Genomic DNA, 15,686 nt, shown 5'->3' on the forward strand with positions numbered 1-15,686 from the left:
CCTTTAATATCCTTTTTGTCTGAAATAAGTCAATCATTGTGTTGGTTTTTCCTTTAGAGGGAAGAGAGACATAGATGAGTTCTAGTATTTCACTGAAGAAAGTTAATGAGTTCTGAAACTGTTAGTTGCAAAACTGTCTAGCACTCCTGTCTTAATGTATCTGTTCCTTCTGAGGATACAAAAATACATGGGGTGACATTTACATAGTCAAATTAGACTGCTAGCTCTCTTCCCTTCATTTCCAGTCCAGCAATTTAGGCCTGTACTTCAACTCCATTGGTTATAAGGCATGAGAACCAAGCTTTACTATAGCTATTACTCTTACCGGAGCATGCGACATCGATGATTAGTCAGTCTTTTATAGGCATCCTGCAAGTCGGTCACATTCCTGCTGCTCCAGAGTCTTTCCCCTACAGCACTCGCTCTGGGCCTGTAAAGATATACTGAGTTTTAGAGTAGGTATAGTCTATAACAAAGAATGGATTAAAGTTTTTAATACCAGGTCTTATACCCAAAAGCATCAATTTTTATAGCTGCTCACGTTCAATACAGAGCACTGTTACCACTAACAGGCAGTCCTGTTGGATTATTAATGCTCCTTGTGGCTGGCTTTCTAAAATCTAAAGATAAAGCAGCTCATACCATAATCTTGGTGTGAGGTTAGTTGCATCCACAAATTCCCCCCACAGGCAGGCTTCTCCACCTATTAAAAGCTTCTTCTGTTTTTCAGATCCTGAATTCAAAGCAGAAAGTTAGAATTTCTATTTTCCCAGATGTGCATATATCAAACATTTCATTTTCCAATACTCAGAAAGGATTGCTGTTCAGCTGTTTATCATATAAAATATCTATCCTGAGCACTAACTGAATGTTTTGGTAGTCTTGTTACAGAATGTGAGAACCACCAGGCCATTTGCCCAGGGAACCCATTTCCCTTCTCTGTCAGAAAGGATTTTAACTTTTATCCTCTGAAGACATTCCTCAGTGTTTTGACATTCTTCAGAGATTTCAGTCCTGATTGAAACTGTTCATTCTGTCACACACAGAACATTCCTTGAAAAAAGCTATGGAAGTCAGGTGTTCTCCCTAACCAGCTCTGAGAGATACCTTGCACAAAATGAAAGCCCCAGGCAGAGCATAAGATGTTTGTATCAGCTTTAGCCAGAGGGAGAGAACATGTCTTTTTCTAGAACAGTCTAGTGCCCTAGAAGCTTGCTAACAAATGAATTCAATGCCTGTCTACGAACAGCCATTTTTTTACAACTCTGCCCCTAATGCATGATGCGTCTGTCCACCTAGTCCAGCATCCTGTCTCACATAAGCACCAGTGCCAGATGCCTGAGGAAGGTAACACTTTTCCCTGTGAGAAATGTAAAGTTGCATTTTTTTTTGTTGAGAATTTTCCAGATTTCTAGCTGACATTAAAGTCCTTTGATTACAGTATATCTGATCATAGTGACTGCACAACCACTCTAAATAGCCTTATTCTTTCCATTTACACCTTACTATGAACCAAAGACTTTCATGCACAGAACATGTATATAAAATAGTAACAAACCAGGGAAGTTAAGTGGTTCAGCTCTGTAGTACTTCTTCCAGTCTTGCCCGTAACTAATGTAGTCTAAGTACCAGGGAGCTGCCAGGATAGCAGTGAACCCAGCTCCAGTGACACTGCTCAATTCATAAGCATAGTTGTTTTCCTTCCACACTTGAACTACAGTGTCTGGTTTCAGCTAAAAGGGAAGAAAACCAAAACAAAACCCCCAAAAACATTAAAGACAATCCTAATTGCTCTATCAGGAAAAAGGATGATAGATTTCAAAATTGGGATGGTGACATTTTGTTTTGAAGCTAGCTTTTGTCATTTCCCAACCCCCCAGTCTAAAGCTGATTATCTCTTTGCTGGTTTTAAACAGAGTTCACACTAGAGTGAAGCCTAGGTTATACTATAGACAGTTAATGCCCTTAAGAGGGTTCCTAGATGCACCAGTTATCTGACCAGCTCTGAAAAGCTGAGCACCTGGTGTCACTAGACCAGACGCACAGTATTGTGAGGAAAAAAAAAAAAAAAAAAAAAAAATGAAACTCAGAAACTTCCCTACCCTTTACTCTGATCTTCTAAAGCATATTATATTATCTGTGTTCACCTTTAGAAAGCAATTCAGTGCTGGTGTTCCTGTTCCACCCATTTGACATGTTCCATAAATGGTAATTTCAAGGCTGGCCCCACACCTGTGGAGACCTGCTGAAGTCAGCAGATTTGCTTTAACTCTTAAGAGACACAACCCATAACTAAATAGTCTACTTTGGAAGCCAACCACAATATTGTGCTGTTATGCAAGAGTATCTTTTTTATTTTCCCGTCTTACCTGCGCTTTGTTATCAAACACTTCTTGCCAAACCACGTATCCTTTATTATAGGAGGAAACAATGTCCAAAACCCTAGAATTTAGAAATAAGATTATGTTTGTGAACTTCAATGAGATCAGTAGAGGCACACAAAGTAGCAACATTTTCTACCCTAAGGCACACCAGGCCTTTCCCAGCACTGCATAGCGGACCAAGAAAAAACAGGTTTTTCTGGTTTTGGCCTTCAGTGCTCTGCCTCGAAGAGCATTTTCTACCATGTATAAGGATATGCACGTGCAGTAACAGACTGATGTTCAGAACCACGAGCAATTCATACAGGTGTCTAAATCCATATTATTTAAGAATGAGAGAAATAAATGGCTGCAAAAACCTTAGGACTTTTCTTCCCCCCACCCTATGTGCTGACATTACAGCAGATACCTAGTTTAAGATACCCAATACATTCAGGGTGTGCATAGAACTAGCCTATGTATCCTTGTTGTGTCCCACATTTTGAAGCTGTGAACTTTACATTCAGTGTATTAAAATAAAAGTGGGTAGTCCCCAATACACAGGAATTTTTGAAAACAATATAGGCTAATTTAAATCAACTTCAGAATCTGCACTTCAACACCACCCTCAGATAGCAGCTGTGAAAAGTTAAGCAAGAATTAAAAAAAAAAAACCAACATACTTCTGAATATAGTAAGATTCCAGTTTAGCATAGTCCATGCCAAATCCTTGCTTCTTCATGAACTCTTTCACTTCAGGGTTAGATTTCCTTAAATAATAACAACAAAACAGAAAAAGAAAAATAATAAAAAGAAAAGAATGATTTTGTTTTAAACCAGATTTCCCAGCCATTTCCACCTATGCACAGCACACTAGCTGATGCCTTAGGCACACCACAGCCTGGAACGCACAACAGAGCAGAAGCAGCAGGCTAACATGATTTAGGTATTTTGAAACAGTTTCATCCTGATTTGAAATAAAGCCAATAGCCCTACTTCTCTGGTAGAACTACTGGAGTCCCTGTTCTGAAGCGGTCTCTGGCAGGCTGCCTCAAGCTCCTAAGAGCTCTGGCATCCCTGGCTTCTCTGTGTCTTTGTGGGAAGGTTGCCAGCAGGTCTGGAAACAGCAGCCATAGTACCAGGGGATCTGCGGGAGTGACATCAAGAATTTGGGAAAATGCCCCAAAAGCAAACCAACATTTCTGTGATAAAGCATTTGTCAGAAATTTTCTTTCTTATTAAAGCAAGTCCCAAGCATTCAGATTTGATGTTTCAAGAGAACACACAAATACTAACTAGATCAGTTTGAATACTCATCCAATTAGATCTGCTCCAAATTCTGTATTATTAGTTACTCCAGCAGAGAGACTCCAAAATATTCAAAATCCACAACCAACTGAAGAACTCTATTGATATATGCCATACTTTTAATATAAGCACACAAGAGTCAGTACTGTAAGACTTACATTAGCAGATTTTCTGGAAGGCAGAACTCAATGGAAAGAACTGCTTTTCCTTTAACAAAAAGCATTCAAATATTAATTAACTTAGACAGTACTTCTCTACCATACTAGCTCTCCTTCCTGCCAGGTTAATTTTCATAAAGAAATCCTTCAGAGTACCTAAACATTTGTGAAACTACTAGTCAGAGCAAAATTCTGCAAAACATCACTTGCTTGTTGAGGATCACAAATGCTCTGCCTGTAAATAGTTACAGAAGTAGGAGTGGAGATCTTTGGGTTAAGCAGTGAAAACCGTCTCACACAATCAAGTTCCATAATTGATGGATTTACACAAGTTTAAGAGGCACTAGATATTCATTCTTTGAACTGTCACCGTACCAACAATCGAAGTTTACTTCATCTCCTCCCAAATGAATGTATGCATCTGGAAATACACTGCTGATCTCTTCGAAGAATTTAGTCATGAAGTCATAAGTTGTATTCAAAATGGGATTTACAGGTCCAAAGGACCCAGTTGGCTGTTTTCCACTGTAACAAGGGGTGAGAAGATCTTTTTGACCTAATAGAAACAATTAATACAGGATATTCAGTTTCTTGTTGGTACGCTAACGTTGCTAGCAGGGAGAAGCAGTTACGCATATTAGAAAGGTTAATATTCGTGACTTAAGTGGTCGTATATTCTAAGTATAATCAAATATAGGCAGGATGAAATAAAACAACTTGCCCAAGGCTGAAGAACCCTCTAACTGGAAATCAGGGCTCTGACCTGTAGATCAGTGATTTAAACACACACTAATTTATGGAACATGTCACTATACCTGGAAAACAGCTCCTGGGATGACTGCTTGAATAAAAAGCTTTAATACATTTAGGAAGGAAGCCAATTAGAAAGAAGGAAGCCAAATATAATGAGTGAGCTCCAGAGGTCTCTCTTCTCTCTTTATTACTGTGCTTTGTTAACACCTAAGTAAGTGGGAGGTATATGGCTCAAGGTATATGTCCTACCTCAGACTGCTAGGAATTTACCTCTACAGAAGAAAGGAAGGGTAGACAGACATCAAAACTAAGCACTGGTTCTCAAGATATCTGAAGTAACATGAGGCAGGATAACAAAACAGGAAAAAGTTATTATGTGTAGGTTGGAGATTCCTAAGTCCAGTTTATTTGGTAAACTGTGGCTGCAGCAGCAGCACCTTCCTGGCTGTGTGTTTCCTACTCCAAGCACATTTTCCCCAAACAGGGCCCTAGTGGTAGATTGCTTCAACTACCCTCCTCACAGGCCTTAAGACTTCTCTCCAATATTTTGAATTTGAATGCAAAGCATAGCTACCCAGGTTCATAGGCAAAGCCAGGACTGGCTCCTGTGCATCACATTAAAAAAAGCTATTATACTCAAAGAAGGTATCAGGAATAACTGATTTTAGGCAAGGGAGCTGAACCTTGCTCTTATTATGAATGTACCACCAGGCAAGCCACTGCCTTTTATTAGTGCTCCATAACAGCAAAGACCACAAGAGGTGAAGGATTCAGAAAGAGTGTTTAGCAAATTTAGTTTTTGCATTGTTCCTTTCCTCCTCATTTTAAATTAGTGAGAAAGACCCAGAGGCATGTTCCAACATTATGGCCACAGCCCCACAGGATGAGCAAAAGACTCACCCCCATGGCTAAAGCTAAAGCTATGAAGCTCTAGAAAAATTCTTACTATTTCCAGTTTGACCAAAACCATCTTAATGTTAATTGCAGTGAAATCACAGTCAGTGAATTAAGGCACAAGGTTCCCTGTTCGTTGAGTACATGTAAACACCACCACTCTCAGGATTCAAGCATTCTCTATCAAGAGAAGTATTACTCTGAAACCCAGAAGATATAGAATGAAGAAGCATCCAACTTTGCTGCGTTTTGTACACAGTCAGATTACCACTTTACTAATAGACAAAAACATCAATCACTTTGGAAGAACCTTCCCAAAGCAGAAATCTCTACTCTAGAGACAGCAACCCACTGTTTCTAGCCACTGCCTTATTACTCTAAACTCAAGGGTACTGGATGGGGGGATAACAACATGAAGTCTAAGGCAGACAGAATATACCTGCGCCTTCGCACACACATCCAGCACAGGAAATGCCAGCTTTCTCTGTTCACTTTAGTTCCTCTAACACATAAAGGTCGTGAACATCACTGAGTCTGCCCCTTGCTTATCTCTTATCAAGGGCCTTTCAAAGCACTTTAAAGGCTGCTTTTTAACAAGTTCATTTGGTTGCTACACCCTACTTACCACAACCTTTTAACCGTTAGTACTTTCTTGGACATACCTTTCCCCCAAGATTGCGTGTGTCCTGGAGTATCAAACTCTGGAATAACTCTAATACCTCTTAACCGGGCATACTCAATCACCAGACGGATGTCAGTAGGAGTATAGATGTGGTTATAGGAGTACGCTCCCTGTAAAGTATTCACATTTAGAGACAGTTTACAAAACGTTATACCAGCAGCTCACAAAATTAGGATTTAGACTGGAGAGCAGTTTTACAAGTTGGCCTTTTCTGGTTTATCACATGTGCAACTGCACTGACAGAACTTTTCCGTTGACTGGGGTTGTGGGGAACCACCAAAAAAATTAACCCCTTTTTCCACACTAAGACAAATCTCCTGAGGAGACTGTCCTGTCCTCCTTAGCTCACAGTTATCGAGAAAACAGAAAAGCTAGTTTCTATTCTGTCAGATTTCTGAAAAAGACATTTTTCAATTCTTCTGTACAGAGGCAAGTTAGCTTTCCCCTCCACCTCTGTATCATTAGCTCTGAAACATAGGGCCCTTGTTACATGACAGGCAAGATTAATGGAAAAATTCTGCCAAGTCAGAAAGAATGGCATTTTTCTTCCAACAATTCTGCCTGTCAGTTTTGATACAATGCCCAATTTAGCATCAGGGCGTGTTTCTTTTGCAAGGCTGAATTTGAGCATTATTCCACTCCCACATAGCCAACAAATGTGACAAATGACCCAGACTGCTGCAATTTGGTGAAACAGATGCTTGCCAGAGAGTCAAACTACACAAGAAAAGCATCATGACTCCTCAAGATTAATAGCACCTTAAGCTTCCATTTATCTGGAAACAGTTTCCACAGCTGAGTTACTCAAAAAAGATAATGGTAAACAAGAAGCCTTTCAAAAAGGTGGCTATCGCAACAAAGGCCACCTCCCTCTCTCCAGCTGTCAGCGGGGAATAGGACAGAACTTCGCAGCCACTACTAGGAAAAATATCTGACTGCACCATCCAACACCTACAATTTTTGAATTACAAAATTCTTCACGGCATCTGCTCAAGCACTACATAATTTTCATGAGGGTCAGATTCTAGCAAGCATTTTAAAACAGAACCACAAATCTTGTGCTTAGGGTCAGTCTACTTAATTATTCATGCTTGATTTGGCTACTACTGTACCATGATGGAGTAAGAACCTCATGATAGCTTTCATTAATTAGCACGATCTCTTGTGAATCAGGAAATAAAGAGATACATTGCACTGTAATTGTTTTAGAAAACAACCTCTCAGTTTTGGAGTTCTTACAGACATGTTGTGTTTTGTAAAGTTAACTAGATCTCAGACAGGGCAAAAGTACTACCCCAGTGGTTCCAAACCGAGAGCTGACAGGAAACTCTTACATTTGTTTGAGTGGCAGGAAGTCTACCAGTTAAACCAACCAACAGAAATCCAAGCAGTGGTCACCACAACAGGTTATTTGCACACCATTACTGCTTGAAGGCCTGCAAACACTGAGGATCACTGTCACCAGCAAATTTGCACAGAAGAGTTAGGAAGATCATTTATCATGCATCCACCAAGGACGACTTGAGCATGGTCCACACAGACACTCAGGTAGGATCCTAAATGTGGACTTACTGGTTACTGATCCTTCGGTACTGTTTCACAATCAGCCAAGGCAGATGTATTCAACGACTGGTAGGCTCTGTATTTAACTCTCATTAAACATGTGCCATATTTCTGCCCTCCCACCCTGCTCCAATGATGTTTACTCACCTTGTCACTTAACTCAGGGAAACAAATACTCTGGTAAGGGAATGACTGATCATCTACTATATGCCAGTGGAGAACATTGAACTTGTTAAAAGCCATGGCATCCTGTAACAAATAATGCAATACAGTCTAGTGAAGCACTTCACTCTCAGAGAAAACCTATGCAAAAAAGGTGGTCTTGTCCCAGTATATCCTGCATGCCTAAAGCAAAAACTAAAAAAAAAATACCCCAAACCAAAAACATCCAAAGAAAAAGCATGCCATGTTTCTTCAAATCCTAGAAGCATACACCAAAATGTACCAGCCTGGTTACACTACTTCTCAATTTCTCTGCCATCTATTTGCACGACTCCTCTCAACAAGTCCTTGATCTGATCATTCTACACCGGCTGGTAGCAGTGGAACTGCTATAAATGCTTACTAATTTTTTCCACTGCAGAACATATCTGGGTAATTCTCTATGAACCATCAGCTATTTCAGCTTACAGAAAAGCTTACACTTCTCTACCTAAATACTTTGGACTCGAAAACTAAAAAGGATGAAAGAGTTTCCTACTATTTAGTACATCCCTACTTACAAGCGACTTCTGCAGAATCCATTTCAAATGCATGCAAAAGAAACCATGCATTTTCCCCACAGAAGATAGTGTTCCCCTTATGTTTTCAGTCATTACAGTGTCAGCACTTCCCTTTTTTTGAACTTAAAGATAATCAAGATAATGTTAGCACACTTATTTTAGAATTATGACTCCAGATGGGCAGTTACACACACACCCCGAGTTATGCAAGTTTTTTATAGTTACTAGAAATGGTGTGTGCTGCGAGCAGATGGAATAAGTGTTCTCTATATTGTTTGTCAATGACTAATTGCAACACAGTTGTTTCCAATCCCTTGCCACAATATAATTATTTCCACCCTTCCACCTTTCTTTTTTCACCAAGCTGTGTTTAAAGAAGTGACAACATCTCTTCATGAACTCCCACCAAATCCAAAGAAAGATTTATACCTTGTCCAGTCCCCAAAATTATCTAATCTGTTTTACCAGAGAGCAGAAGTTTTATGACTGCATGTCTTCATGCATTTCTATCAAATACCATCTTTCCACACAGAAAGTTATATCTCCTGACCTTCATCTCAGCCATTCCTTCCTCAAGGACAAGGTCCTTCCTGGAAATACAGTACAGCAGCTGAACACAAACAAGAAATGTATTGGAATTGCTGCCTTAAGCATCTAATTACCACAGGCCAGTGAAGGGATTACTGCTGCTTTTTATTAGGTAAGCATGGGTTCAAGCAGGCACAGAGGTGGGAGGAAAAGCACACTTGTTCTTAAACAAAATGGCACAAAGTATAGCTCTGGGAAGGTATCAGAGTCACAGACATAATTTAAGGGAAAAAAATAGAATAGCAATAGTTACAGAAACATAAAACCTGTTAGAAACACAAGTCTCAAAAGTCAAGTTACTCTTTGGACATTGCTGTCTCTTTTCGAAAAGACAACAAGTACTTCAATTTCCTCCCTTGCTCTGCACTACTTAATTACTGGCTTGCTCTTAGTGGCCTAAGAAAAGACTACCAAAGCCTGGTTATTGAAAAGACTGGAATTTTCCTGCAACCACTGGCACTGAAGACAGGACTTGCAAGATCTCCTGTGTATCGCTTGGTGACAGTCAGATCTCTCCAAACATGCTCCCAAGAAATATGTGAACTAGTTAAGGCAACAGGAAATACCGAAAACCAAGGTACCACAAATCCCAGCCTCCTTTACAGATTCACTAATCACTGTGTCTTTCCACTTAATTCCTCTCCAGTGTACGTTCTGACCTTCACTTAGGTATGTTCAGTCTGTTCAGTGTATGTTCAGTCTGTCCTTTTAGAAGTCAGCCAGAGGAGACAGGTTCTCCTTTCATACCATCTCCAGTTGCTACTTACTTCAGGGGGCAAAACACAACAACAAAAAGCCTTCACTATTAATGATACAAAACTGCCCACTTACCAGGTTTGTAAGAATAGATTTCAATGGTAAATAATGCCTTGAAGTGTCTAGTAAGATTCCTCTATGAGCAAATCTTGGGAAGTCATCAATTTCAGATTCATTGACATGAAACTACGAGAACGAGATTTAAAAATTAGAATTCCCATTTTATATTCATCATTTCAAAGAGGAAATATTTACTTCTCAGTCTGTTAACAGCTTTCCAAGGATTATTTTCTAAAAAAATACTTTGTGAAACTAGTAGATCTGCTGTTTCTAGAAGAGCACCTAATAAAGAATGTGGTTGTCTGTTATCAGGAGTGTGGTTTTAGTTAATAGCTATACTTACGCTTCCATAGTCATCTTCATGAACCAACTGGCTGAAGGTTTCCAAACCTGGAAAAAAATCCAAGAAAGGGATCTGGAGCATAACCCAGCGCTTGCCCTTAAAGTTTTAGTAAAAACAGGACCATAACTGTATACAGGCATTCACATAGCTAGAAAGAATGCTTTGTAGTTCACTTTCTCTTTAGCACAGTTTCCTCAATTGCTCAAGCACCACAGTTAAAGAAATTCTGAAGAGAGAACCGAACTCTCCATTATACACAAATACTGAACATTAGCACTACAGACCAGCTGTACCAAATTAATCTTTGAATAGTATGGAAGTTACCAAGAGTAAGGTAGGAATTTCTGGTGTTGTCACGCATCTATTCCTGTCATTTCTGGAACTGGTGAAGTTTCTAATTCAGCATGAAAAATCTGCTAATTTAGACTAATATTCCAGTAAGAACAGCAGGCTCAAACTTCACCATTATGGTCTTTTTGGTGATACGTCCAGCATGTCCAGTTCTTAGGTGCAGTCAGAGAATAATTTGTTCACCCTGTATATCAGAGAGCTTTTTAGCACCCAGGATTTGGTTGGCTTGGCTGATTTCGGGCATGGCAAGAGTGCACTTACAGTGTGCCACTGGATCTGAGATGCTGAGCATCTGGACTGAGGGTCTGACCAACACATGTCTGGGTATCCATCTGGCCTCTATGCCCAAGCTTACCTCCCATGAAGGAATGAACGAGGGCTAGGCTCAGTGGTCAGCTGGTTCTTAGTCTGCCACGGAGTTTGCATAAGCTCAGAACAAATAGCTCTATAGGAAAAGTATCAGCTCACCTCTTAAAGCACCCCATACCTCATCTGCTTTCAGTGTAGCCACAGGCTCAGTAACAGTTAAATGATCTAAAGAAAAGAAAAAAAAAAGTTATTCCTCAAAAAAACATGTATTGACGAGACATGCTAACAGGCATTAAAGAGATTCTTCAAGTGCCACATCTCCCTTTGTTTTTTAAAGTAACCAATGCTGGTTTTAACAGTGATACTGTGCAGTTATTTTTATTTGTGTGCTCTCGAAATAATGCAAGCTACTAGTCAAGAGAGTCAACAGATAATCAGTAAGATGATAAAACAAATATAATGCTTAATAATGGCAATGTCAAATACTGCGCAGGGGCCAGAATTCCAGCGAAGTTTAACCCAACTGACTTAAAACGTATCAGATGATATTTTCACATTTAAGACGTAGGGGCTAAGAGTTGAGTAACTAAACCAGACCTAACCGCAAAAGTTTACTTTTCCTTTTACCTTCCTTTTATATAGATTATGCATACAATTTTTTTAGAGATATAGCTTGTCAAGAAATATTGCCAGATGCTTACTATAAAGTTCTAATTACAAAAGAAAAAAAACAAACAAAACCAGACCCCACCACCTAATGAGCTATGTGTACAGGGGCAGGGAGATGAAGTCAGGGATTTACTTCCGAGACAGCAGGCTTTTTTCTGAACGTACATCACACCTTAAATGAATGCAGAACAACGAGCTTTGTATGGCTATTTGGAACCTTTTACGCAAACAGGCAAGAAGCCAGCAGGAAGAAGGGCAGGTAACTTGTACTTTGATTACATATCCAATACTCTTGCTATAGGGTAGTCACTGGCTGATCCATACTATCTCTATTAAGAGAAGGAGCCAAACTGCTCAATCCAGCAGGTGACTAATAACTGCGTATTTCAGCATTTGTTCCCTGAACAAGGTATCCCATTAAAAGCAGAAGATTAAAAGCTTGCTGAAGTCTGGAGAGCTCAGCTTACTACATGAGGAAAACTCCACGTTATTTATAACAGGGAACTCCTTTCCTTTCCAGAGGGAAAAACTCTGACTGTTCTTAAGAGTGTACCCTAAAAATCACATGATCTGACAGATTCCCTGACAGAAGAGAAGAACCACCTTTGGTTAAAATCTGAAGTTGACAAACCAGTTCATAGTTGAACTAGTAGTAAAGCAGTATAATAACCTGACTGTGGCAGAAAAATTCTAAAGCACTGGCAATTTTGCTGCTATACCTTATTTGCGTTGAAATAAATAATAAATTTGCACACAAAAATTGCACTACTTGACTAAATGTACCAAAAAGACTGAGTAAACTTAAAATCAGTACATTCTATCACAAGTCAGGTGGTGAACACTTTCCAGTTTTCCTGGAAAAACAGAAATACTATGTTCATAAGCCAGGTAGGTAACTTCAATTAAAGTGTAGTTATTTCTCAGGAGAGCAGATGAATAAGCAAAGCCAGCCTTCACTCAACACCCTGCACTGAAAGAAAGTATGATCTCTTGATTACAGACAGATCTCGCTATACATAATGGGTTACAGCACAGCATAATACCTCTGATTCTTAATGACAGCTACTAGAAAGGATAGCAGCAGGTAAATTAGTTGAATGCTGGCTAAACTGCAGAAATCATAGGTTACCCTTCCAATCAGCTTCATGACTCACTGTGGGCTGACACTTCCCACCGCATTAAGAGCAAGAATTATCTTCTGGTTGCCACAGTTGTGAAATGTTCTCGAGTGCCTCAGTGAGCCTATGAATTCCTGTTCCTTAAAAAAAAAAAATCTGCTGACTTTTACACTGGACACATGATTGGAAAACAAGCACTCACGATGCCGTACAAGCCGCGGAAGCAGAGAGGGACGCGGTGGCGGGCGGTGCGCGGTACTCACAGGCCTCGCTGGAGGCGAGGTGCGGGTAGCTGTGGCAGCCGGGGTCCCGGGACTCGATCACCACCTGCAGCTGCGACAGCTCGGGCTCCGCTCGGGCGCCGGGCTGCCTGCGGCCCCGCTGCCGCCGGCGGGACTGCCCGAACATGTACTCATAGTACCTGCCGGGGAAGCACAGAGGCCGGCGGGGCCCTGAGGTAACCGCTCCCGCCCGCGGGCTGCCGCCTGCAGCCCCCCGCCCCCGCGGCTCCACCGCCCCTCACCTGCGGAAGGCGTCCTGCAGCAGACCGCAGGCCGGCCCCGCCGAGGAGCCGGCGCCGTGCACCAGCTGGAAGCGGTCGGGGGCCAGCTGCAGCGGGCGGCGGGACGTGCGGAGCCACCGCGGCAGGGGCCACAGAGAGTCCGCGGGGACGGCGCCCGAGGCCAGCTCCCACTCGGCCGGCCCCGGCTCGGGCTCGGTCAGCGGGGCGCCGTGGAGAAGGCTGGTGCTCACCAGCACGGCGGGCACGAAGAACAGCCCCACCAGCAGCCCGGCCAGCCCCATGGCTCTGTTTACGGCGCGGCGGCTCCGTCAGCCCGCGGCCGCCCGCTCGAACGGCAGCGCAGCTCCGCCTCCGCCATCACAGGGCCGGCGGGGAGGGGCGGGGCTGGCCCCGGTAGCGACCCTCAGTGCCCGCCCGCCCGCGACACCGCCTCCCCAGCGCCCCCTCGCGGCCGCTCAGCGGCCCCGCAACCGCCCCTGCGGCGGCGAGACCAGGGAGCGGGCCCGGGAGACAGGGACCGGGACATGGGGAGCGGGAGACGGGGACCGGGAGATGGAGAGCGGGAGATGGGGTCCGGGAGATGGGGACCGGGAGATGGGGTCCCCGCCGGCGCGGGATGCCGGTCCTCGGGAGCCATTCCCTCCTGCTGTTGCCATTGCGTGGTCGCGTGGTGCTGCCCCGTGAAGCCGCCTGAAGGAAGGAGGAGGGTGCGCTGCTGGGTCGGAAATTTTGAGTGGTTTAAATTTCTATACGGAAAGGTCTTGATTTGAGTTACAGTTTATAAAGGGAAAATAACGCATCCCTTGTACTGCTGCAAAACAATTTCAGTCTCAGCACAAATTACTTTTTAACAGACATTCTGCAGATCATGGTATAAACTATATCGTGAATAAGCAGAAGTCTGGGTTGCAGTGAAGGATTTCAAGCTTTAACCAAACCATCTAGGTGTTTTGACAGATCCCAGTACAAACTCTGGAAAGTTGTGAAGTGTTCGGAAGGCAAATCAAGCATTCGAAAGCTGGAAGTCACAGTGGGGAGGAATTCTGGCTTTAAGCCACCTCTATTTGAATAGTTAATGCAAACACTGAAGAGTCACCGCCATTGCTTCAGCTGATGCACAAGTTAAACCCATAGCGATCAGGGAGCTGCACCGTGCTGTTATTGCAGTGTAACTGAGAAGCCGGTGAGCCATCACTCCCTCCGCAATCTTCCTTGTGTGGAAGGTTAACTCTGTAGTCACATGCTCAGGGTTACAAAATAGACTCTTTGTTTTTTTTTTTAAAAAAAAAAGAGTGTCTCCATAACAAAGGTTTCATCTGTTTGCAAAGAGCACAGACATCTTGCCATAGAATTACTGAGAAGTAAACGCCCTCTTCTTCAGTAGGGTTTGTCCTCCTCTTGTGGCCTACGTCGCTTTGCAAGTTCGGGAGGAGAAGTTCTTCCTGCAGCCCAGAAGGCTCCCCCAGGACACGCTGGTACCTCACCCACTTAGTGAATCACTGCAGGGCTGGGCCACACAGCGGTTTAAGAGGAGGGCAGTGCCGGCTGCCAGGTGTCCCCAGTGCTGTTCCCTGGTCACGCAGTTATGTGATCACACACTCAGCAGGTCTGAGGAGCTGATCTAATCTCACCCCTCTCCAAAAAAAGAGATGGCATGCTGGAAAGAGGGGGAATAAACTGCAGGATGATGGGAAGGCTGGGACTATGACAGGCCTGTTTAGACTGTGCATTGCAGCCTGAAGGGAATGAATCACAGAACATCCTGGTTTTGTCATTCGCTGTGCCCACCCATGCAATTGGTGCATGAAGGCTTGATGGAAGCTGTGTGATGCAGGTAATCCAGAGCAGAGTGTTATTTAATCTTGTCATAAGTAAAAAGCAACTCTTTATTGCGTGATACCGAACAGGCACACAGCACATAGCGCTTACATAAAGAAGAAATTCTTTACTGTGAGGGTGGTGAAACACTGGGACATGGTGCTCAGAGCAGTTGTGGATGCCCCCTCCCTGGCAGTGTTCAAGGCCAGGTTGGACGGGACTTTGAGCAACCTGGTCTAGTGGAAGGTGTCCCTGCCCATGGCAGGGGGGTTGGAACTAGATGGCCTTTAAGGTCCCTTCCAATCCAAACCATTTTGTGATTCTATGATACCTCCCCTCCTGTCCCCCAGCATGTGGTGAGATATGTGAAAATGGCAGTGCAGTCTTTTCTGGCCCTCTCAGAGGTTGTGGAGTCTCCTTCTCTGGAGATATTAAAAAACCACCTGAACATGACCCTGTGCAACCTGCTCTAGGGGAACCTGCTCTAGCAGGGGGTTGGACTAGATGATCTCCAGAGGTCCCTTCCAACCCCAACCATTCTATGGTTCTGTAATTCTTACTCTTTGCTGTTCAAGTGGTGGCAAAGGTTTTGAGTTGCCTGTTACATACACCCTTCCCTTTACCTGGTGTGACTCTCTCCTCAACTGTGCTGACTCAACTGTTCACATTGCCTACCTCTGTTCATCTTTTTAGGCATATTTAGAAAATATG

General features: G+C 42.8%; 1 protein-coding gene across 3 annotated transcripts in view; it reads right to left on the minus strand.

Annotated features, from left to right (window-relative positions):
* The window catches only part of HEXB (hexosaminidase subunit beta), a 31,217-nt gene extending 17,693 nt beyond the window's left edge, over nucleotides 1-13,524 (minus strand). For all 3 annotated transcript variants that reach the window (XM_068424172.1, XM_068424174.1, XM_068424173.1), the window contains exons 1-13: nucleotides 13,158-13,524; nucleotides 12,898-13,055; nucleotides 11,007-11,072; nucleotides 10,188-10,234; nucleotides 9,860-9,970; nucleotides 7,866-7,967; nucleotides 6,136-6,265; nucleotides 4,202-4,382; nucleotides 3,044-3,130; nucleotides 2,370-2,442; nucleotides 1,559-1,733; nucleotides 643-733; nucleotides 326-430 (exon numbers count right to left, since the gene is read on the minus strand). In XM_068424172.1, the coding sequence (XP_068280273.1) occupies nucleotides 326-430; nucleotides 643-733; nucleotides 1,559-1,733; nucleotides 2,370-2,442; nucleotides 3,044-3,130; nucleotides 4,202-4,382; nucleotides 6,136-6,265; nucleotides 7,866-7,967; nucleotides 9,860-9,970; nucleotides 10,188-10,234; nucleotides 11,007-11,072; nucleotides 12,898-13,055; nucleotides 13,158-13,438 (1,607 nt within the window). In that variant the 5' untranslated portion in view covers nucleotides 13,439-13,524. The remainder of the gene's footprint in view (nucleotides 1-325; nucleotides 431-642; nucleotides 734-1,558; nucleotides 1,734-2,369; nucleotides 2,443-3,043; nucleotides 3,131-4,201; nucleotides 4,383-6,135; nucleotides 6,266-7,865; nucleotides 7,968-9,859; nucleotides 9,971-10,187; nucleotides 10,235-11,006; nucleotides 11,073-12,897; nucleotides 13,056-13,157) is intronic.
* Between the last annotated feature and the right edge of the window lie 2,162 nt (nucleotides 13,525-15,686).

This window comes from Nyctibius grandis, chromosome Z (genome assembly GCF_013368605.1).
Source record: "Nyctibius grandis isolate bNycGra1 chromosome Z, bNycGra1.pri, whole genome shotgun sequence".
Classification (NCBI taxonomy): Eukaryota; Metazoa; Chordata; class Aves; order Nyctibiiformes; family Nyctibiidae; genus Nyctibius; species Nyctibius grandis.